General features: G+C 39.7%; 1 protein-coding gene across 1 annotated transcript in view; it reads right to left on the bottom strand.

The window, feature by feature from the left end:
* Positions 1–255: 255 nt before the first annotated feature.
* LOC124721721 (xaa-Pro aminopeptidase 3-like) overlaps positions 256–25,050 on the bottom strand; it is a 189,155-nt gene continuing 164,360 nt past the window's right edge. The window contains exons 5-7 of the mRNA XM_047246815.1: positions 23,490–23,731; positions 6,750–6,870; positions 256–470 (exon numbers count right to left, since the gene is read on the bottom strand). Of these exons, the coding sequence (XP_047102771.1) occupies positions 295–470; positions 6,750–6,870; positions 23,490–23,731 (539 nt within the window). The 3' untranslated portion in view covers positions 256–294. The remainder of the gene's footprint in view (positions 471–6,749; positions 6,871–23,489; positions 23,732–25,050) is intronic.

The raw sequence follows: 25,050 nt of genomic DNA, 5'->3' as shown, positions 1-25,050 counted from the left end.
CCCCCGGTGCGTGCGCGCGTGTGTGTGTGTGTGTGTGTGTGTGTGTGTGTGTGTGTGTGTGTGTGTACATTTTTTTTAAGGAAACAAAATCTCAACATACAGAGTAAAGAACAGATCATCAGTAGTGCGCAGTCTATTCTATTGCAAATCCCAGCCTCTTTCCATTTTCTGATAGTGTGTGTTCTTTTCAGCTGTAGCACAATTTACAATTTATTTGTCTGATGAGGATACTTGCTTTAACTACATATAAGTTGATGGATTTCATTTGGCATTATATTTCAAAGTAAGGAATATTCAGTTACAATCATGTTCACAAGTCCACATCTTTTCAATATCTTCAGTGTGCTTGGGGCAGCTAGATGTCAATACAACAGGGCCATCTTCTGTAATGAGCACATCGTCCTCAATGCGAATTCCAAGACCGCGGAATTCAGGAACAATCATTTTGTTGTTCTTCTTGATATAAATACCTGCAACAGAACGAATGGAAGGGACTGGCAATTTAAGTCAAGATCAGTAAGATATTGCACAACTGAAGACATGGTGTCTGAAGGTACAGTCACCACTTTTAATATAATGAAGAAAGACATTGTCTTGGTCACTTCTTACGTATGTCTCAAATACTGGTTTTACCCTTTGTTACACATCACTCCCAGAACCAATATCTAAATACTGTGAAGTGAAGCTCATTCATGATGCAAAGATTCAAGGTTTTATTTCTTTTTTATGTTACTGAATTTTCAGCCTTTTGACAAGCTGCTTTTCAGTGTAATGAGATGTTAGGTCTGATGATGACCTGTAAAAAGGTCAAAACTCGATATTTGAATCATAAAAAGTGACCTAATGGTGTCTTGTCTTTTTCTTCAGTAGAATACAGCACAGACAGAGAGCTATGTTAATTGTTACTATGTACCGGCAACATTCTGCCACATAAAAAAGAAAACAAGAAATATATATATATATATATATATATATAATGGAAGGAAACATTCCACGTGGGAAAATATATGTTTCCTTCCATTATATCCACGTGGAATGTTTCCTTCCATTATATTAGGTAAGTCTTTCCGCTCCCGGGATTGGAATGACTCCTTACCCTCTCCCTTAAAACCCACTTCCTTTCGTCTTCCCCTCTCCTTCCCTCTTTCCTGATGAGGCAACAGTTTGTTGCGAAAGCTTGAATTTTGTGTGTATGTTTGTGTTTGTTTGTGTGTCTATCGACCTGCCAGCGCTTTTGTTCGGTAAGTCACCTCATCTTTGTTTTTATATATATATATATAACATTTCTCTTTACAGTAACTGAACTTGTAGAGTGACATCTGTACTGTCATTGACTCAACAAGGTTTCAGGTATATGACATTCATTACTACTTCAATACATGTTCCAAGTCTTGTTGAATAAGTCACTGCTTTTCGTCTCTGCTTACATCAGATTCCTAGTATATAGTATTGTATGAGTTCTTTTGCTTTCTTTGGGAGCAGGAACACATGCTGATTTCCTGGAAGTCTCATTATACCATGTATGAGTCACATCATTGTTGGGAACACCTTGGTAGAGGACAGTGGGATTTGTAACACTCTCACTCTGCATGCAATCTGTGATCCTATTTTGAAATTCATTCATTAGTCAAGGCAGTGGGAAGCCATTTACACACATTCAAGTATGTGTTGTGCATCTGACTCGCAGAGAGGATCCTAGATATATTTTTTCTTTGGTGCAGATTTATGAAGTCATTAACTTGGTTGGCAGAAAAATGCCAAAGTTTCTGGATGATGCCTTCCACTCAGCTGGAAACTAAAAGTTGATACCATGTTTCAGAGACAATACTGTATAACTAGAACCAAAATGATGCCCTGCAAGCTACATACATTTCCAACACTTTCTTTCTCTTTCACCAGAAGAATCCAAGTATGAGTTCACGGTAAATGTAACAGAGATCCTTGCTTCAGTCACGTGGGACAATCTGTAACTAGATCCATCCTGTAATCACAATATCTGCAGTCACAGATGAGTGAGCAGATGGATGCGGCTACAAGGTATACACTGAGTGTGCATGGTAGTCATTTCCATCCACTGATCATATACTTACTGACAAACACAAATATGACACATGAGTGAAATGCTGCTCTCTACAATGACAAGGTTGTGAGACCTCAAAAAAGTGCTTGCCAAAAACTGATAGCTCACTGAGTATTACGCAGCAAAAAGTGTGAAACCCTCAAGGTTTTTAATCACATGTAAAGAAAATAATAATGCAATAAAGAAAATAAAGGTTAAAGCTGTTAAACTCACAGTTAACCAAAGGCAAAAGAAAATGTTAGAAATTCTTAAGACAGTTTGTTTAATCAGGCAAATAAAATGTAACATTACCTAAAATGTGCCAGAAAGCTTTAAAAGAATGTCAAAATAAGCAAGAAAGTTAAGTGATTACTCATACCAAACAACAATATAAAATTACATCAAAAACTTGCCTCGCAGGAAATGTTCTTTCCAACACGAGCTATCCAGGCATGGCTCGCAACCCATCCTTAAGGTATTATTTCTGTCAGTAATTCTCTCCTGTTTTCCAAACTTCTGCATACCTAGTTGGACTAGCACTTCTGGAAGAAAGTACTGGTCACAGCCTAGGGGTTGCTTATAAAACGAATCTCATTCTGCGCCAGAGGTTTTTATTACTATATTAATGTCCATCCATCATTTTCCTAAGTTTTTCATTATTCACCATGTCTTAATTATTGATGATTAACAGACATAGCCATGAACATATTTGCCTTGATCCAGCATTGGATTTATCTATTTTCTGAACAACACAAGTGTTACAAAGTAGCTCAGAGCTACTTTCAGCTTTCAGATGTCATTTCAGGCTAGTTCATCAGGGGGTGATTGTGGTTTCCAAATATCTTAAGTGTTCAGATTCTTTGTTGCTGTCACACCATTCATGATCTTGTCTGCATGTCAGTCATTTCTTGAACGAAAGAAGTATCTGATACTTATTTTCAGCACGTTTCTGACACCCTACATGCATCACCCAACACATTAATGAGTAACAGCCTCTGGTTTCTAATAACAGACAAAGTAATTTTCAGCTCCTCTTGCGTAACAATGAATTTATGCATATATAATAAGTTACACTTTTAATGGGGCTAAATTCCAGTTCATATTCAGTCTTATCTTTTGTAAATAATAATAAAAAAAATACACTTGCAATTCAGAGTGCATCCAGTTTTCTCTACAATAGGATAACTTTTGAATCTAATTTTACTTGGGAAAATGAGCTGTAAGCAAACTGGAAGTAAAAAGTTATCAAATTCTGGAATATTCTCCAACCATATGCATAGTTCAGTGTTATGACTCTTTGTTGGTCTCAAACTGTAATACCAAGATATGACCAATATTCTTACAAAAGTAATCTGTGGATGAATTAACACTAGCACCACTAATACTACAACAATCCCCTGTTCACTTACAAAAAAATTATGAAAATAAACCTGCTCAAAAACTAAAATAAGTAAATCAGATGCAGGTATGTTCTGTGAATGATCTCAGAAAAAAATTCAGTGTATTGGTAGCTCCAAATTATGACAGTTGTTCACCAAATAACCACACTGGGCATAGGACTGGCACCTCGTCATCTTTTCAGACAAGTCCGGCTCTGTGTATAGCATCACAATGGACACATCCAAATGAGGACACTTTGAGATGAACAGACATTGCCAGATTGCATTCATCATCACCATCATCATACATGCCTAGAACTGGGGATGCAAGTATGGGATGCCATTGGGTATACAACATTATCACCTCTGGTTTGCATAGCTGGCAATTTGAATAGCATGCGTTACATTTTTGATGTGTTACGACTGTTGACTGTGGCTTATTTTCAGGTATCCATGACATCATCTTTCAAAAGCAATACAGAGTGTGTGTGACTTGCTCTGACCAGAACATTCTCCAGATCTCTCCCCATTGAAAGCACCCAGTCGCAGGTTGCAGAAAGAATGACATGATGAGAATCACCAGCCACTACAACTGATGAACTCTGGTGCAGAGTTTAGCAGCACGGAGTGATGTACCCATATCTGTCATCCAAACTCAGTTTGACTTGATACCCAGCCATGTTACAGCTGGTTTTGCAGCTAGAAGTGGTAGCTCTGTGTACCCCCAGATCACTTACAAATTTAATCATGTATTGTTCCTCGTACACTGCAAACACACAATAATTAAAATTTTGATATTTGATATCTGCCCGTTAGGTGCAACTGTAATGGCCAGCAGCATGAAATATCGTATTACTAAAAATTTTCATAACCATGGTATATCAGATCTGGCAAATATGAGTCTTTCATGAGGAATACTGGGCTGTTTAACATGATTATTTTATGGTCCTGACATCTTGCACCACTAGGCTTGTCTTCCCTATGATGTATTTACAACTTTAAGTGAGACTAAAAACATAAACACTACTTTATTTGGCTTGTTAATCCTAGTTCTTCCAAGGACTAATGTGCTAGTATTCTTATTTCAAGGTAACTAAACACTGGGGGTATCATAACCTATGTTTCTTTACTACAGAAAAATCTGATGCTCAAAATGCCATTTTAAAAGTTTGTTGTACAAGAGCAATGATAAGTACACTGATAAGCCAAAACATTAGGACCACTGCTCACCATTATGTTGGATGCTGCCTGGTGGCTTTGAGGTTATGTGACACAGTAAAATAAGTATGTATGCAGAGCAGACACAGATGGCGGGATCACACTAGCAAAAATATAGACTGCAAATGGGAAAATCAATTGAGATAAGCAACTTTGACAAAGGATAGAGTATTATTACAAAGAGCCTGTGAACAAGTATCTCAAAAATGGTAAAATTGGGTCAATGTTCACATGCTACTGTCATGAGCATCTATGGAAAGAGATAAAAGGACAGTGAAATTACCACTTGGTGCTAAATGGTTGGACGTCCATGACTCTTCACAGAATGTGGGGTTCAGAGGCTTTTCTGCTCTGTAAAGTAAGATAGAAGGTGATCTGTGGCATCTCTGCCGAAACAGCACAATGCTGGTGCATGCACAAGTGTTTCAGAGCGCACTGTTCATCACACACCATTGAACACGGACCTCCACAGCAGACCACCCCAGGGTGTTCACGTGTTGACCCAACGGCACTGTCAATTATGTTTGCAGTGGGCACAGGACCATCAGGATTTGACTGTCAATCGGCTCTTTGGGTGAATCAGATTTTTGTTGCACTAGGTCGATAGTCATCTCCACGAATGCCATTGTTGAGGTCAATGGAGGCTCAAAACCTGTGCGCACAATGGACACAGGTCGTGGCAGCTGTATTATGCTGTGGGAGACATTCTCTTGCATTTGCACAAAAACTGTGTTAGTAATTGAAGACACACTGATAGCTGTAAACCACCTGCCTCACTTCATGTTTGATGTATTCCACAACAGCAATGTCCTCTTTCAGCAGTATGACTGTCCATGTCTCAGAGCCAGAACCATACTATAGTGGTTTTAGGAGCATTACAGTGAGCTCATCACTAATGTCTCAGTGACCAAATTTGCCTGATGTAAATCTTATGGAACCCATCTGGGTCACTATCAGGCGCCATCACCATTTGCGCAAATCAGCAGCCCATTATTTACGCGAATAACATGACCTGTGTGTAGATACCTAATGCCACATACCTCCACAAACCTACCAACAAACTGTCACCCCCTAAATACAGAATCAGTGATGTATTTCACTCCATAGATGGACAAACAAGCTATTAAGCAGATGGTCATAATGTTTTGGTACATCAATGTTTAATTTAAACTACGGAAACATAAGTGACACATAAAACAAGTAGACCTGTTCAAACAACTGCAATCTTTAATTTATGTATTTTAAAAAATTGTTATTTAATATTTTTTGTATTTTCAGTATAGCTGCACTTCCACAATGGTTAGTAATCAGTAAATAAATCCAAAGTAGCCAACCAGTTGCAACAAAAGGTGGTTTTATTCCATCTTTGACCAAGGTTTTGACAAATGTAAACTTGTCTTCTACAGAAATTCACACTGGAAAAAAATACCAAATAATGAAGTAATCTGACTTTGGCCACTGAAAATATGTGGTCACTGCATGTCACTGTATACATTACTAAATGTGCTGCCCCCTATGAAAAGGGCTTGTCAAGAAAAACAGTTAACTTCAGAAACAAAGCCAATCAAATAAAATGACAGGTAATGTTACGAGCTGCTCAGTGACTTTAGTAAACTCGGAGTTGGCGTGCGCCTCATAACAAGATGTGACATTTTATTTTGTTGTCTTTATGTCTCAATTTCAACAATTCTTACTCAAAAAGCCCAGATCGCAGGGGTCAGCATATTTAATAATATATAAAATGATGTGTGCTGAGAGCATATTTTCATTGGACAAATGTCTGATCATTTCACGATTTGGTGTTTTCCCAATGTGAAATTTTAGTTACATATATTTCTGAAGAAGACAGGTTTACACCCGTCGAAACAACGGTCTAATGTTGAATAAAACGACTGTTTGTTGGCTCTAGTTGGATGCTTTGGATTTATTTATTATGTTGTTATTTGTTGCCGAATACAGAAATTATTGGAGTTTCCAAGTACAATGACCTGTATCATTTAAATACATGCAACATCAGGCATTCTATAATATATTGTGCTGTTATTTTTTGATATCCTATTGATTACCTATGAAGAACAGTTGAAACAACTCACCTGGTTCCACAGTCACTGTCATTCTCGGTTCTAATCTTATACTACGAGCAATAAGAGGTGTGTCATGAACATCCATTCCCAAGTAATGGCTGACGTGATGGGGGCACAATGAAAACCCAACCTGCAATGTTAAATATCTTTATTTTAACTCGTGACAATAAAAAATAGGAATACTTCAGTGGTATGCATACATCACAGACAACAGTTTAACTGCTGTTTCACAACAGTTTAAAAGAAGTTTCATTTGCATATTTTCTACAGCTAAACATTTTGAAACAGCTATGACAAAATCCTCTGAAAAGAAGGAGAAATACTAAAAATTAATATGACTACAGACATACATCATATAAAGAACAAGATATTCACGTTTCCTAACACTACAACACAAACAAGTGCTCCCTTATTAGTTCTACGGGGAAATGAATTAGAAACTTACATCATAATGGTGAAATGCACAAAATATGTTCAGACAGATAATCTGCAGGCATGGGACTACAGAAAACTGGTTTGTTTTAAATGAAAACTGTGTCAACTGGTGTCTCAAATTAATACTACTCACTGCTGGCTCAGTTTGACATCCACTGAATATGCTTAGAAAAATACAATAGGCAAGTCTGGGATTCTCACACACAACAGTAGCATATTTGCATTTTGAACAAATTCAACATGAGGGCAACCATTATCCTTACCAAATATGGCATCTGTCACCTTTCTATGGTTGGATGGATATTTTTTTGTAGAATTCTTTGTATATTTGAATGCAGTTCCCTGTATCAAAACTGGAGGGATTGTAAATTATATGTTACGGCATCCCTCACAATGCCATAGCAATTATACAATGCGATACTCAAGATGCTCCTTTTGCTTGCATGCTGCTGAGGATTCTCTATATTAAGTTCACAACACAGTGCTAAAATATCCGCTCATAACAGAACCACTAACGGAATAACTCACTGCTGTCAATAGGTTAATGGCGGGCAACAAAAAAGATACAATTAAAAAGAGAGTAGATCTGGATTTTATGTCCCATCAACAATAAGATTACTAGAGATGGAGCCCATGCTTGGATTAGGGAAGGATGAGGTTTTGACCATGTTCCTTCAAAAGAACCACTCTGTTATCCATCTTAAACCATTTAGGGAAACCACGAAAAGCCTAAATATAGGTAGGCAGACAAGGATTTTAACCTTCATCTTCCTGAATGTGAGTCCAGTATCTTTACTACTATCCTGCTTTGCTTGGTAGAAACTATAGTTCCTATCTTGTACAAGGTCACGGTATCATTCTTTCTACAAATAGTTAATCACTAATGATACAATATATCTCTGTTTGGAGCACAGCGATGATAAGCAGGAACAATGAGTCTATTCTTTACTTCTACATCTACATGGAGACTTTACAAGGAACTGTATGGTACATGGAAAAGGGTATCTTGTACCACTACTAGTTATTTCCTTCCCTACTCCACTTACAAATAGAGAGAGGACAAAACTGCTGTCTATATGCCTCTGTACAAGCCCCAATTTCTCTTATCTTCATGGTCCTTACACAAAATGTAGATTGGTGGCAGTACAATTGTTCTGCAGTCAACTTCAAATGCCAGCTGTGGATTTTCATTTGAGTTCAAAAACAATATCCAAAATATTCATGTGCTGTTCGAATCTACCGGTAAGAAATCTGGCAGCCCACCTCTGAATGGCTTCGATGTCCTCCTTTAATCTGACCTGGTGGGGTTCCTGAACACTGTAGCAGTACTCAAGAATGGGTATCACTAATATTCTATAATGCAGTCTCCTTTACAGATGAGCCACATTTTCCTAAAATTCTTCCAATAAACTGAGGTCAACCATTAACTTTCATTACTACCATGCCTATGTGCTCATTCCATTTCATATTGTTTTGTGTTATACCTCGATATTGTCATGGCAGAAGCTGAGTAGCACTGTGGTGTAGAGGTTATAATACTTAACAGTTGCATGGAGCGCCGTGACTTCAAAACTCACCTGGACTGTACACTTTCAATTTCTATATTCAGTTTGAGTACATTCTAGAAGAATCTACAAATGTCACGAATCATTGTACCAGAATGTTCTGTAGCTGTATACATACTGTATGTGTTCTGGCCAGAGGCAGTTCGCTCCACGCTCTTGTATGTGCAAGTGCTGAATAAACCTACGTTAAGTGAAGTTAGTGTTTGTCATTCATCTAATTACATCTACCTCTACACAACATTATTCTGGTCAAGGTGCCAGGTATTGGAAATTGTGATAACGCACATTATTGACAACACAGTGGCTCCCATCAGGCCACGATAGAGTTGCTATTTGCGTGGCGAGAAACTGGAGTTCGAGCCATATTCAACAGATCACAATCTATCGGAGACAGAAGAAGAAGAGGACGTTACGATGACAGCAACTGTGTGCCACCACATAAGACATCCTTTTGGGTTCTCTGGTGGTGATGGCCAAGATGCAAACAAATGGCTGAAGGTATATGAGTGTATAGCCAACTTTCACAAATGGGATGACACTGTGTGTTTGGCTAATGCATTTTTCTACTTCGAGGGCACTGCCAAGCAATGGTACGAGAACAACAAGGAGAAGCTCACAAGCTGGGAAGTATTCCAGGCAGAACTGCGTAAGTATTTCGGCAACACACAATGACAGAAGTGCAAGGATGAAGATAAATTAAAGTACAGGGCACAGCGTCCAGGAGAAACTACAGCATCCTACATTCAAGACATCTTGGAGCCCTGTAAAATAGTGGATCCTAGAATGAAGGAGGAACATAAGGTTGCACATCTCATGACGGGTGTTGCTGAGGACATGTAACAAGCCCTACTCCTGAAGGAGGTTTCGACAGCAGACGACTTCATAAAATGGTGCCAGTATATCGAGACAATGCATCAATAAAGAATTACACGCTAGAAGTTTGAACGGCTTCCAAATGTCGTATCGATGTCTGTGACGGGTGAAGGAACTGATTTCACAAGTGTTCTTCATCAGATGGTGAGAGAGGAAGTTCAGAAGGCACTTGGATATCACAGCAAGCAAAAAACTGAGATGCTTCAAGAGGTCATAAGGGAGAAAGTGGAACAGACATTGAACTCAATCTCTTGTCCTTCATTTCCCTTTAAAACGGTGAAAAAGTCGAGACCCAGACAGAGTTACATTCCTACAATGCCGCATGAGGAACCTGTATGGGCACCAGAACAAGAAGATGTGGGTGCAGGATGACATAGGTCACCATCACCACAAGCTAGCTGCATGAGAGGATGCTCCCCAACACACTGTTTAGAAGCTCCAGCCGATCACCTAGCCACCGCAACCTGGAAAACTAAAGGGTGCAACCTTCCTTGGAGGTGAGGCCGCCGAAGAGAAAAATCCTCCGATGTCGATCACTACAAAAATGATAGGAAACTATGTCAATATCCTCATGGATGGCCAACCAGCCTAAGCTCTTGTGCACTCTGGAGCATCATATTCAGTCATTTTGGAGAAGTACTGTCACCAGTTGCAGAAAACCGTATTAGACGACAACAAAAGATCTCTGCTGAAGATGGCTAATGGGAAATATGTAAAACCTACAGGAAGATGTACCATTCATGTGGGTATAAGTGGCCACACACAGCTCTTAGAATTCATCATCTTACGAGTGTGTAGTAATGACATCATTCTCAGATGGGACTTTTTGAAAGCTTCTCAGGCAATTATAGATTGTGATCACTCCAAGATTATGCTACACGAGATGAGATACTGTGGACAGGAAGATGCGCATCCGAGTGTGTGGAGACTGTGTGTTGGATGAAGTGATCACTCCTGCACTAGAAAGGTAACTGTCATGTGTCATGTCATGCATCAGTCCATGGACCTTGTAGTGTAATGTAAGAGAAGCATACCACTGAAGAATAACTTGGTCATCCCAGCCACTGTCATCTCGTTTAAGAATGGATTCGGTGGATTGTGGATAGTTAACTGTCACCGAGAACTGCAGCTCCTTCCAAGATGCATGTGCATAGCAAATGCTGAGCCATTAATTGAAGAACAGCTGAGCATCATAGAAATCTCCCATGCCACGTCTGTGGGTGAAATTAGCGCTACCCCTACGAGACAAGATCCTCTTGCTCGACTATCACCATATCTCACTAAGGAACAACAGAAGAAGCTACTTAGCATTCTTTAAGAGTTCTCTGAGTGCTTCAGTCCACAGGTGAAGAGCAAATTAGACAAATCGACGGTGAATCACTGGATTAGCACTGGAGACCATCAAACAATAAGCCAAAGAGCATAGGGTGCGTCAACAATGGAATGTTGAATAATTCGCAACGAAGTAGAGAAAATGATGAAGAATGAAATCATTCAGCCTTTGCAGAGTCCATGGTTGTCACCAGTGGCTCTCGCCAGCAAGAAGGATGGCAGTTGGCGCTTTTGTGTTGATTACAAGAAGCTTCCATGAATTGACGATACACTAGATTGTCTGGAAGGGGCTACATTTTTTTCAACCATGGACATACACTCGGGATATTGGCAAATCGAAGTAGATGATGCTGATCGTGAGAAAACTGCATTCATAACCCCTGAGGGCCTGTATGAGTTTAAGGTAGTACCGTTTGGTTTGTGTAATGCACCAGCAACTTTTGAACGGATGATGGATAATTTTCTATGTCCCCTGGAGTGGACGATGTGTCTTTGTTATTTAGATGAAATTATAGTGTTCACAGAGACTTTTGATGAACATATAAAAAGACTGAGGGCCGTTCTTAAGTGTCTTCAACAAGGCAGACTGAAACTTAATCCAAGAAAGTGTCTCTTTGGAGGGGGGGGGGGGGGGGGGGGGGGGGGGGGGGGGAACTTGGACACCTTGTGTCAAACGAAAGTGTGCAGCCAGAACCAGAGAAGGTGAGATCTATAATGGAATTTCCTATTCCTAAAAGTATTAGAAATTAAGAAGCTTCCTTGGATTATGTTCTTATTACCGTTGTTTTATCAAAGACTTTTGCATCAAAGCCAGGCCACTCCAAGAGTTGTTAAAAGCTAAATTTATCTGGGGTGGTGCTCAACAAGATTCCTTTGATGTGCTACAAAAAGGAGTACCTGACCCGTATCATGCAAGAGCACCTACAGAACTACACACAGATGTGAATGGATATGGGATCGGTGCTGTTCTGGTGCAAATTTCGGATGGAAAAGAGAAGGTTATAAACTATGCATCCAGGACACTTACAAAAGCCGAGAGCAACTACTCAACTACAGAAAGAGAATGTCTTGCTGTGATCTGGGTCATGTGCAAATTTTGACAGTATCTCTATGGAAGGCCATTTGCAGTTGTTACAGACCATCACTCACTTTCCAGAATGGATTTTCACTCTGGAGCAGAGTGTGCGCTGATATGATACTGGCAGAAGTAAAGCTGTGAGGAACGTGCGTGAGTCGTGCTTCGGTAGCTCAGATGGGAGAGCACTTTGCCTGCAAAAGGCAAAGGTCCCGAGTTCCGAGTCTCGGTCGGGCACACAGTTTTAATCTGTCAGGAAGTTTCATCACTCACTTTGTTGGCTGACAGGTCGTAAATATCCAACACAATGACTCCACAGGTGGGCCCTACGTCTTCAAGAGTATGACATTACCATAGTGTACAAAAGTGGAAGGAAACACCAAGATGCCGACTGTCTCTCAAGAAACCCTGTGCAAGACCATCAAGATTTTGATGAAGATAGTGACTGTCTCGCTGCACTCCAGGATCTCTCTGCTGAGCAGAAGAATGATGCCAAGATATCTCAAATTATGCTTGCCTTAAACCAGTCAGAGGATGTGATAGGACAATTTAAGGTAGTTAATGATTACTTTTCAAGAAAAACTTTGATGCGTTTGAAAAGAGGTGGTTAACAGTGATTTCTAAACACATGCGGTTTGATGTTCTACAGAAATTTCATGACACACCTGCAGCCAGACATTTAGGATTTATTAAGATCTACGATAGAGTCCGCAAGAGATTTTTCTGGCAAGGTTTATTTAGGAGTGTCTGTCACTATGTGTTGCACTGTAGAGAGTGCCAGAGGAGAAAGGCAATTCCTCAGAAACCACCTGGTCAACTCATACCAATTCCACCAGCCGAAACATATTTCCAGCATGTTGGGATTGACCTCCTCAAATGATTTCCAACATCTGCTAGTGGCAATAGATGGATTTGTTTGCAAAGATTATCTGACACGCTATGCAATTACAAAAGCCATGAAAACAGCCAAAGCATTTGAGGTAGCCAAATTCATCATGGAAGACATTGCATTAAAACACGGTGCCCCAAGGTCGTTAATTACAGATCGAGGGAAAGTTTTTCAATCGAATCTTGTGACAGAGATAAAGCATCGGTGCAACATTACTCATCACATGATGACTACCAACCATCTGCAAACTAACGGGCTTACTGAATGCCTTAATAAGACCTTGGCCGACATGTTATCAATGTTTGTCAATGTTAAGCAGCTGGGATGAGGTGCTACCTTTTGTGACGTTTGTCTACAACACCGCCAAACAAGTCACCACAGGATTTACGCCATTTCTCCTGGTGCATGGGCGTGAAGTGTCTACGATGATGGACACTGTGTTTCCGTTACATACTGATGACGCGGACGATGACTACATCGGCCAGATGTTAACCAGAGCTGAGGAAGCTCGGCAGTTAGCTCGACTCCGCACACTGCAAAGTCAAGAAAACGATCATCAAAGGTATGACGTGTGCCACCGCCCTGTTGTCTACCAGCCTGGTGGCCTTGTCTGGATCATCACTCCTGTTTGGAAGGTTGGTCTCTCTGAGAAGCTCCTCAGGCACTACTTTGGACCTTATAAGGTTGTAAGACAGTTGTCTGATGTTACTTATGAAGTTGAAGATTTCGACCCCGATGCAAGACGATGAAAGATCAGAGATACGGTCCACGTCTTTAAATGAAGCCTTACAAGGATCCTGCCACCCAGGGAAAATAGAAGCTCCAGCGACAGGCAACAAGCGGAAAGGTGACGAAGAGTGTAGCAGCAAAAAAAGTTCTCAGAAGATCACCACCAGGGCAAGCATCTGTCATTGGGAGTCGAAGTATGCAGGACAGGTGACTCATTCCCGGACTAGGAGGACATAACACCGAGACACTGTTCTCTAAAGGAGGGAGCAATGTCACAGCAGAAGCTGAGAGGCACCGTGATGTAGTGGTTATGATACTTAACTGCTGCATGGAGTGTCGTGAGTTCAAAACTCACCTGGACTGTACAATTTTAATTTCTATATTTGGTTCGAGTACATTCTAAAAGTATTCACAAATGTCAAGAATCATTGTACTGGAATGTTCTGTAGCTGTATATATACCGTATGTGTTCCGGCTGGAGGCAGTTTGCTCCGCACTCTTGTATGTGTAAGTGCTGAATAAACCTTCGTTAAGTCAAGTTAGTGTTCATCATTCATCTAATTACACCTTCTTCTATGTGACATTATTTAATTGACATAACTGTGTGAAGCAGGCCAATACTATACTGTATTTGGACAGTACAGGATTGTTTTTCCTACTCACCTGCATTAACTTACATTTTTCTACATTTAGACAAAGCTGGCATTCATCACACTAAGTACAAATTTTTTCTAAGTCACCTTATATCCTACAGTCACCCAATGACAACATCATCCTATACACCACAGCATTATCAACAAACAGTTGCAGATTGCTGTTCACCCTGTCCATCAGGATATTTACATATATAGAGTATAAGAGCGATCCTGTCACACTTCGTTGAGGCACTCCTGATGAGACCCTTGTCTCAGATGAACACACACTATCAATGATAATGTACAGGGTTATGTTACTTAAGAAGTCTTCGAGCCATTCACATATCTGGGAACCTATTTCGTATGCTCATATCTTCATTAACAGTCTGGAGTGAGGCACTGTGTCAAATGCTTTCCAGAAATCTAGGAATATGGAATCTACCTGTTGCCCTTCATCTGTGGTTTGCAGGATATCATGTGATAAAAGAAAAAGCTGAGTTTCGCACAATGGTTTCTAAATCTGTGCTGACTTGTGGACAGAACCTTTCCCATCTCAAGGAAATTTATTATATTTCAGCTGAGAATATGTTCAAGAATTCTGCACCAAATCAATGTTAAGGATATTGGTTTGTAATTTTGTGTGTGTGTTATTTTAGCCTCTTTATATACAAGAGTAACCTGGACTTTTTTCCAGTCACTTTGGACTTTGCACTTGACAAGAGATTCATAATAAACTGAATTGGGATTACATCTGGACTTGGTGACTTATTTGGTTTCAACTCTCTCACTTGTTTGTTGGTGACGGGGATGTTTATTACTACGTCCTCCATATGGAAGTCTATGTGACAATTGAATGTTGGTATGTTTGTACAATCATCCTGCATGAATGGTTTCTTAAATGTCAAATTTGAAACTTCAGCTTTCCTTTTGCTGTCTAGTCACACTAGACTGTCCAGTCAATGAGTGACTGGATAGAAGTCTTATATCCGCTTAGCGATTTTATGCAGGACTATAATTTTCTCAGGCAGTCTTTTTGCTGGGTATGACAGTGGTAGTTGTTGTATGCTTCATGCATCGATCTATTTATAGACACAAGAATTTCTACTAACTTTTCCCTGTTGTCATTTGTGTGCTCTTTTTTGAAGCAAGAGTGCAACAGTCTCTACTTCCTCATCATTTTCAGAATTTTGTTATTAAACAACAGTGGGTCTTTTCAGTCTTTAATCACTCATTCAGCACATACTTCTCCAGAGAGCAGTTTACAATCTGCAAAAACTTTGTCCATCATAATCGAATTAAATGATATACATTCTTGACTTACCTATGTAATGGTCAGTTACTCGGATGACAAGCCAGTTTTTCTGAATTTAACAAAGTACATGCTTCCACAGTGTCTTACTTGTTACTCATGCTAGCCAATGTCTCACTGCACCATGCAACATGCTTACTCAACCCTGTTCTCTAAGGCAAAGACTTAGCTGTCATGTGTCCAAAACATATTACCTTCATCAACCCTGTTCTGGCCAACTGCACTGATATTATAACTTCATATATCGTTTCTTGGTTATTTAAGTTAAACACACAGTGATGTCACTACTGGGGCTACATCACAAGTATTCATTAGTAAAACATCACCGGTGAACCAGTTACTTATAATGAGAGTGTGTATCAAATGAATGACATTCCCAGATTGGTGTAGGAATGCAAGTGATCATATAACAAAAGAAGAATATTATCTGATGATGTTTACAGTCAATGTATTTTTATAACTTTACCAATATCAGGCTATAAAGCAGTTATGATAAACAATTTTTTACACCATGGCATGGTTCTCTCTCCTAGTAATAGACTATAACATAACAATCCTCTTACCAGCTGCACATTATACTACTGAGAGGAAACATTGTGGCCACCACCCACCACATGAATGAATGTTGCTCAGTGGTGTTGCATGCAAAGATCAAATAAGGAAACTACGAGGGTTGCCCAGAAAGTGATGCACCCATTCTTTTTCTTTAACAATTCTTTATTGAACATAATGAGAATTACACACATAAGAAAATGGTGTTTTATCTACACACCCTATTTTTCCATGTAATCTCCATCCCGTTCTATGGCCTTCCTCCAGTGCAAAACAAGGGCGTGTTTGTCCAGTCGGTACCAATCCTTGTCCTGGTGGCGGAGCCAGTGCTTTACTGTGTGAATCAACACCACATCGTCCTCAAAATGTCTTCCACGGATGGCATCTTTTAATGGGCCAAACAGGTGGAGGTCTGAGGGGGCTAGGTCAGGGCTGTAGGGTGGATGGGGTAACACTGTCCAACCCTGTTTTGTGATGTGTTTAGCAGTCCTCAACCTTGGGCATCCTCAGTTTCTTTGCTGATTGACAAATGCAGCACCAACTGCCAAGTCACAATGCATCTGTCCTCGCAAATGACATCAGCTCGCTCAAATGAGTCTGGTGTGACAGCCATGGATGGTCTCCCCAACCACTGCAAATCATGGAGCTCTGCTGAACCGCCTTCTGATGACCTCACCCCCCGTGCCCAGTGACTAATTGTACTTCTGTTGACAGCAGATACTCCATAGACATTGCACAAGCATTTGTGAATATTCTGCACAGTTTCCCTCTCTGCAGTGAGAAATTCAGTGATGGCACATTGCTTGTAATGTACATGACCTACAGATGCCATTTTGCAACTGTCCCACAGCTACGCTATCTGTCGGAAGTGATGGGAACTTGGTGTCTCACTCAGGAGGCTTCAAATAATACATACGTAATGTTTTGCATTCATAGCATTGTTTTCAGGAAAAAAAAAAAAAAAAAAAGCGGTGCATTACTTTCTGGGCAACCCTTGTATATAAGCAGAGCAGAGAGAAATGAGGAATCATTCTAGTGATGATGTGGGCTGTAATTGGGGAAATCCACTGACATAAGTGAATTTCACAAAGGGCAGATTGTTACAGCCCCGCACCTAGGAACAAGCATCTGGGAAATGGTGAAGCTGGTTGGCTGGTTGCATGCTACCATTGTGAGCATCTATGAAAAGTAGTTGAAGGACAGTGAAAACACAAGTAGACAACAAGGTGTCCGATGTCCATACCTCGAATGGAGAAATCTGCTGACATTAATAGCTTCAAGAAAGGTCAGACTGTTATGGCTCAGTGTCTGAGAAGAAGCATCTCAGAAAGGAAGCTGGTCAGCCATTTGTGTGCTACTGTTGTGAGCATCCATGGAAAGAGGCTGAAGGATGGTCAAACCACGAGCAGACAAAAACACTTTAAACAAGTACGCCACATCACAAAACATGGAGGTTGGAGGTTTGCTTGCTCTGTATATCAGGATACGTGGCTGGTGATCTGTGGTGGATCTGATGAAGAGAATATAGTTGGTGCAGGCACAAGTGGTTTGGAGTACACTGTTAAGCACATATTGTTGAACATGGAGCTCCACAGCAGATGACGCCTACACGTTCCTATGTTGACCCAACGACATCAACAGTTATGAGTGCAGTGGGCACAAGATCATGGAGACTGGACTATGGATCAATGGAAACATGTCACCTCGTCATATGAATCATATTTCTTGTTACACCAGGTAAGTGGTCATGTGCAGATATGGTGTTATCCAGGCTAGCTGCTGCTCAAAAGATGCACCACACCACGGACAACGGCCGATGAGGCCAGTTTTATGCGATGGGGTGTATTCACCTGGGCTTCCACGGGACCTGCGGTGGTAATCAAAGGCACCTTGCAACAGTGCACTACATGAATATTATGGCAAACCATTGCATGGCTTCATGCCTGATGTCTTCCACGAAGGTGATGACATCTTCCAGCAGGATAACTGTCTGTGTCAGAATCTCAGAAATGTGCTACAAAAGTGAACTCATACTGATGTTTAGACCACTAAATATGCCTGATCTGAGCTCAACAGAACACATCTGGGACACTATCGGGTGCCAGGTCCGTGTCCACAAACCATCAACCCATAATTTACAAGACTGCATGACCTGTGCACAGACATTTGGTGCCACATGCATCTGGAAACTTTCTAAGGACTTGTCGAATCCATGCCATACAGATGTATCACATTCCAGAAGTTCAGCAATAAGCTATTAAGTAGTGGTTATAATGTTTTGGCAACATACTGTAACATTCCCAGGACCTTAACAAGTGCTGGTCAGGAACAGATATGGTGAGTCAGACAACTGTGCACGTGACTAGTTAGTGCTGTCAGTCCATAACACTTTTTATTAATTTATTTTATTACAATACAACTCATTACCTTATGTCTACAAAGAGCAATAATAATTCCATATAACAGTCTAGGCCACTACCTTCTGTCTGTTTTCATCTGTGCACCTACCCCTACCCATCAATACATCCCACATCACATAAATTTTCTTAAAAATCTACAAAATATAGAAATTTAAAAATATAGTGCTCATAATTATTTAACAAAACTAATATTGCAAATTACACTAACTGAATGCATACCTGGTCTAATTACTAAATTTTGTCAGTCTGATCAAATTTTCTGTCAATAGGACTCTTGATTGTTTGTACTATGTCTCTGAGATTTTGTACATGTTATAACTGTTAGAGTATCTTGCCTCTCTAGTTCCAACTCAGTCATAATTATATTATATGTAGTATTTGTTAACAACTCTGGCACTATTGTGCTACCACCACAATTTTTTTGGACCACGTGCAGCTAGACACTAGGATCATAGTGACTACACTCCATGACTTTAGTTTCTATCTGCACATGGTCCAGAACATAATGTCCCTGAACACCTTCATCTGATGATGAGCCTACAGTGGCTTAAAAGCTAGTGAATGGTATAATAAATTGTATCAAAAATGACTGATTGCATATTATAAGCCACCAATTTCAATCACAGTTGCAGTTAGGCATTTAGAATGGATATAATGAAATATCAGTTTGTTTCTCATTACAAACAAAATTTCTTTGAAAGTTAATTGTTGTTTGTCCATTTTATATGACACACTCAAATTGATGTACTGTGATATTTGGTTTAACGAACTGTATTAACAGGGACAGCAAAACCTGAAGAATAACCAGTACTCCAGCAGCAACTGAGAAGACTGTGAGAAAGTTGGGGTAACAGAAATAGAAGTGAATGATAATGAATGTGCTACATCTCCCATGGGGAGATGCTTCATAATAAATAATAAGGCACATGTAAACAAGAACAATGGCTATTACAAGCACAGTAGAGAGATTTAGTAACAAAAGAAAATTCTTCTCAATGACACAGCTTCTCTGACACTAACAAGCATACGCTTGGAACACACAGTGAATAAACTATGCCACTGATAGTCCCTAGTGATGGAGGTTGAGTTTTGGCATAGTTGGCTGACAGATACATCTCAGGATATCGCTGGAAAGTCATAGGTCCTGCCAAGGTGGCTTCCAACTGGGCTCTGTCTGATGGACTGCTAAGAGATGACACTCTAACTGACCTACAGCTCAAGTGGAGTGAACTGCCAAACAGTTGGTTTGTGCTGCCCTATATAGCCGGGGCAAGGAGAAATTCATCGATCCAGTTCCGAACATGCAACATGGTGGAGGAAATAGGTCTCTGGCACAGAGGACCTCTGGTGGCACTTGTCCTGCCGTGTGTCATCCTTGTTGTGATCAATGCAATCCAGGAAGGCAACGCCTTGTACGTATGCGAACCTGGGAAATGACTTGTACGTATGCGAACCTGAGATGCTTCAATGTCTGGAGGTTGCTGATCCCTTTAGGTGAATGGTGGGTACATGGCATTATGACTTTAACAGACAGCTACCTTTGGCATATTGTCCTGTTTGCCTATTTCCTTATTTCTATTGCAATTGCTCATCATCAAATTTCAAAAGACAGTAGGAGTGATTTATTGTGTGAAGTGACACTCTTCAGTTCCTAATACTCCGATGTATCACAAATGATAGAAGTTTCAACATAATATTATGATGTGTTAGGTTCACATGTTTTGTGGTACGTGTGGCAGGTATCTCTACCTCTCTTTGATTTAATGAGTGACCACTACCAAACTGTGGCCAAGAGCACAGTTGACCACTCAGTGGCAGAACATACTGCTGAGCACAACATGCTCGATTTCATGTCTGTTTCTTAACTGGTGCCATCTGTATCCTTCCCCCTAACACCAGCTGCTCTTATGCGGAAGGGAGTTTCCCTTGCAACACACCCTTGAATCCTATAATCCTGCCAACCTGAATTCCCGGTAGTCCGCTGCCCCAGGGCCCTAACTTCTCTCATCCTGCAGCCACAACCTATTCCCCACAGTCTCCCCTTTCTCTGTCATCTCCCCTTCCCAACACACTCCCCATTCCGGTGTGTGCTGCACAAGTTCACTACAACCTGTGGCCATGGCACATTCACATTCCTCATCTTCCTCCCACACTCTTTATTTCACATATCTGCTGCCTCTCCCTCCATGCTATCAGCCACTCATCCACCCCAACCCACTCTCCACCCCCACCCCCTCCTCCCTCTCACCCCTTGCTCACTCTTCCCAATACAACCACTCATCACAGTTGAGCTGCAAAGCTGCATTACCACGTTATCAGCTAGCATAATGTAGCCGTGTGTGTGTGTGTGTGTGTGTGTGTGTGTGTGTGTGTGTGTGTGTGTGTGTGTGTGTTACGGAATTCTGAGACCTGCTCCAAAAAAAAAATTTCATCATCTTGTTTTTTCCTTTCTTTTTTCTAATGTAGTTTGGGAGCTCATTTTGCACAATCTTGGATGGTGCACTTGTCCCATTCTTAGGTTATACATATGTCCTATCAGACTTAGACATTGCAAAGTTAATGGTTCAGCTTTGTTATACGTGTGCATAATGGAAGAATTCATAAATATATACAGCCACCAAATACAGTTCACCAGTTTTGCTCTTCACATGACGGCAGAGAAGCCTTTGCATAGGTGAAGTTCTGTTACACACTTTTCAAAAGGACCAGGGATTGGTTACAGGAATTATGATTTTACCAACCATTTACAATATCTTCCTATATGGAAGTTAGCGTTCTTTTGCAGGAAACTTAAGCTCACTCAGTAATTTATCCAAAGTTGACTGATGGACATCATCATGACTTTGCATGCCCATTTCAACTTAAATATTCAAATAGCAAACCAAGAATCTGGCAGATACAGAAATCTGATTGATCAGAAAAGATCAGAAACACCAGGATTTAAAAGTAAGTGTGAAACAACGTCTTCAGACAGCAAGATATCTCCACTTAAGACTATCTGCATGCAGGTCTGTAATTTTTGGGAGAAAAATGATCAGAAATATTAGAGTCATGGTAGAACTTACAGTTCGGATACTGAGGAAGAAAGAGCAACCTGTAAAACAAACTATAGAGCAGAGTGAATAATCTCCTTGAATAATGTCCCAGTGTGCCAGTAAAGAGTAAAAAAATATTCATGACATTAAAGGTTGTTTATAAAAACATTATTATGAAGAAAATTGGATTGATGTATTGATACAAGAATGTGCATCATGGAAGAATTCATAATTATGTACAACCACCGAAATCTATGTCAACCTCAGATTCAATCAATGAACTAACTAGTATTTTTTATCAATATTGTGTTTTGATGTGTGTCTGAATAATCTGTAATGGAATGTTCTTGTAGAATGTAAATAATTTAGGAGTGAAGGTAATAACTCATCAAACAGCAGAAGTATCGAGTTGTCGAAAAGCACACAAACAAGACCGGAAACTTTGCTAGCTTTTGGATGAATCCTCCTTCGAGCTACAGCATGTGCGTACATGCACACACACACACACACACACACACACACACACACACACACACACACACACACACACAATACTTTGTAATTCTTTTTCCCTTTTCATCCACTACACAATTTCTAAGAAACTTGAAATATATCAATAATTTATTACATTTTATACGATAAGTACAATCTTTGACTTTGAATGATTATTCAGTATTACATTTTTCATATTAAAACCACCTTCCAGAAATGGGATTGATTAACCATTTGTGATAAATTTGCATAACAGTCATCTGCAGATGCGTTCAAATTAAATGCCAACATGTGTACATTTTAGTATCAAAAATGGATATATACATTTTCAAGCCAATTTTTACGATTAAATGAAAATGATATTTGATACTACACAATACCATCCCTGTAGAACTGAGTTAAAATAATCTACAAATCAATCTGTACCTTCTATTCCTCAGAGGAATTCTTGAACAGAAATAGTTAATCATTTTTACGGGAAAAATCTATAAATGGATAGTACGTATCCACATTAATCCATTTCTTTAATTTTTTAATTTTTGCTTTTCAGATATATGTGAACAAAACAGCATACCAAGAGGTAAATATTTATAATATATTTTAATGGCTAAATAATGACCATTTGGGCAATAGAGCTTGTCTCATAATTAATATTTCTGTGAATAGTTGTGCACAGTAGAGCTCCACAGCTAAATGAACTGCAGTAAGTATACTCTCAAATATCTCAACCCTGGGTTGCATGACATACTTTCACCACCTGCATGACCACAGCTATTGGACGGAGCTTCATGCATCAAGCAAAACTATGTCTTTCACCTACAAGTATCTGGCTTGGCTAACAGCAGGAAATAAAATGAAGTTTTCTAGAAAGAAAACTGCTGTAGAAAATTTCTATGTGAACTGCATATAATCAGTCTCTTTACCCTAAAAATGTCATTAGCCAGCAATACACAAATGATCATAACATGTTCTTGTGCACCATCTCAGGTTTCTACCATGAAAGTGAGAATGAAAAAGTGGTTTAAAGCCAACTGCAACTGGTAAGATTTCTGTAAGTCAGTTAAATTACTATTTTATAAGACCTCTATTCGGAAACAACAGAAGAACATCCTTTATGCTACATGACAGATTAACATAAATCTTAAAAAATAGAGACTTAGAACACTTCAGAAAAAACTGAATAGTAGCCTTGTAGACAGATGTTGGCCAGTCAGAACAAGCCTACGGCCTAACCCATGAGTGATGTAGGAAGCTTTGAAAGTGACTTCTTGGATTCCATATTTAATGAAATCTTTAACTTCTGCATGCAGTGTTATCAAGTGAGGTCGAATGGTGAGTAAATAATTAATACTGAGTACTATGGCATAAAATAAATGAAAAATGAGAGAGAGGCTCCAGTATTACTCACAGAAGCTCCATCTTCATTTCTAAAACTCCGAGAAATAACTCCTGCAGCAATTAATTTCTCCCGAATGAGTGTGCACATGTGGTGAAAGAGAGCATCCAGTGGAGGAAATGTTGAACAGTGCTGTATTAAGGACATCTGCACTTCCAACAAGGCCTCATATAAAACCTGTTGCTCATCTGAAAACTTTCCCGAAACAGGCCATGTGCGAGTTATGTCACTACAGTATCCGTGGTACTCACAACCTGAAACACAAAAATATCAACTGCTGTTGACACTGTGTATAAAAGACACTACAAACAGGCAACACGAATAAAATACAAACAAACAATGGGAAAAACAACTGAAAAGACAAAATTATAAAGCAAATCCTTTTTTGTTACATGAAAATGTCTTAAGGTGTGCACAACAGCAAGCTTACATGAGAATTTCAAGTAAAAAAAGAAAAAGTGTAACACAGCTTAGTGAACAATGCCACTGAAAAGTTTGCGGAGTACTGTTGCGTTGAGCAGAGTTTGAATAAAACATATTTTTTCAGTAGAGGTCTGACATGTATCCTGCTTACAAAAAATGCCACAGAAACTACCATGATATCAAAAATGGCATACAAAGATGATACTAAGGGAAAACTCATGTGTACAGATGGTTTTCTTGATAACAAAGATAATAAATGAAGTTGACAAACCTCATTCTGGACATCTATTAACTGCCTGAACAGATGAAATTGTCAAGAAAAACCACAAACTTGAGCTTGGAGAACGTCTGAACACAACAGAGTCAACTGGATTTCTGAGAGCTTAGTTCAGTGAATTTTAGTAGAAAATTTGAGAAAGAAAAGGGTTGTTGCCACATTTGCGACTAAGGTTTCCACTGACCAGCAAAAAGAGCAATGAGTGGAAGCATGTTGTGCATTGAAAGAACAATTCCAAGCTGCCTCAGAATTTTTTCCAACCTCATCACTGGTGACAAGTAAAGGCGACATAGTTACAACCCCAACAGCAAACAATAATGAACCAAATGAAAGATAACATTGTGACCTAGCTAAAAAAAAGGCTTATCAAATGAAGTTAAAAATCAAGAAAATATCCATTTCTTTTATCTTAACTGATTCTTCTCCCTTCTTGGTAAAACAACATACACTTTAAGGCAAAAAAAGATGAACCATGAAGGAATTCTCCAAATGGGCAGAAATCGGCAGATGTGACATACATATAAAGACAAACAAATGATTACAATTTCAGGAAATTGGATGATTTATTCAAGAAGAAGAGCTTCACAAACTGAGCAAGTCAATAACATGTTGGTCCACCTCTAGCACTTATGCAAGCAGTTCTTTGGCTTGGCACTGATTGGTAGGGTTGTTGGATGTCCTCCTTAGGGATATCGTGCCAAATTCTGTCTAAGTGGCATGTTAGATCATCAAAATCCGAAGCTGGCTGGAGGGCCCTGCACACAATGCTCCATACATTCACAATTTTGGTGCAATCCGGTGACCTTGCTGGCCAAGATAAGGTTTGCAAGCATGAAGACAAGCTATAGAAACCCCACTGAGTGTAAGCTGGCA

Source organism: Schistocerca piceifrons, chromosome X, assembly GCF_021461385.2.
Source record: "Schistocerca piceifrons isolate TAMUIC-IGC-003096 chromosome X, iqSchPice1.1, whole genome shotgun sequence".
Lineage (NCBI taxonomy): Eukaryota > Metazoa > Arthropoda > Insecta > Orthoptera > Acrididae > Schistocerca > Schistocerca piceifrons.
The sequence above is the reverse complement of the archived record's forward strand: the minus strand, read 5'-3'. Positions and strand labels throughout refer to the sequence as shown.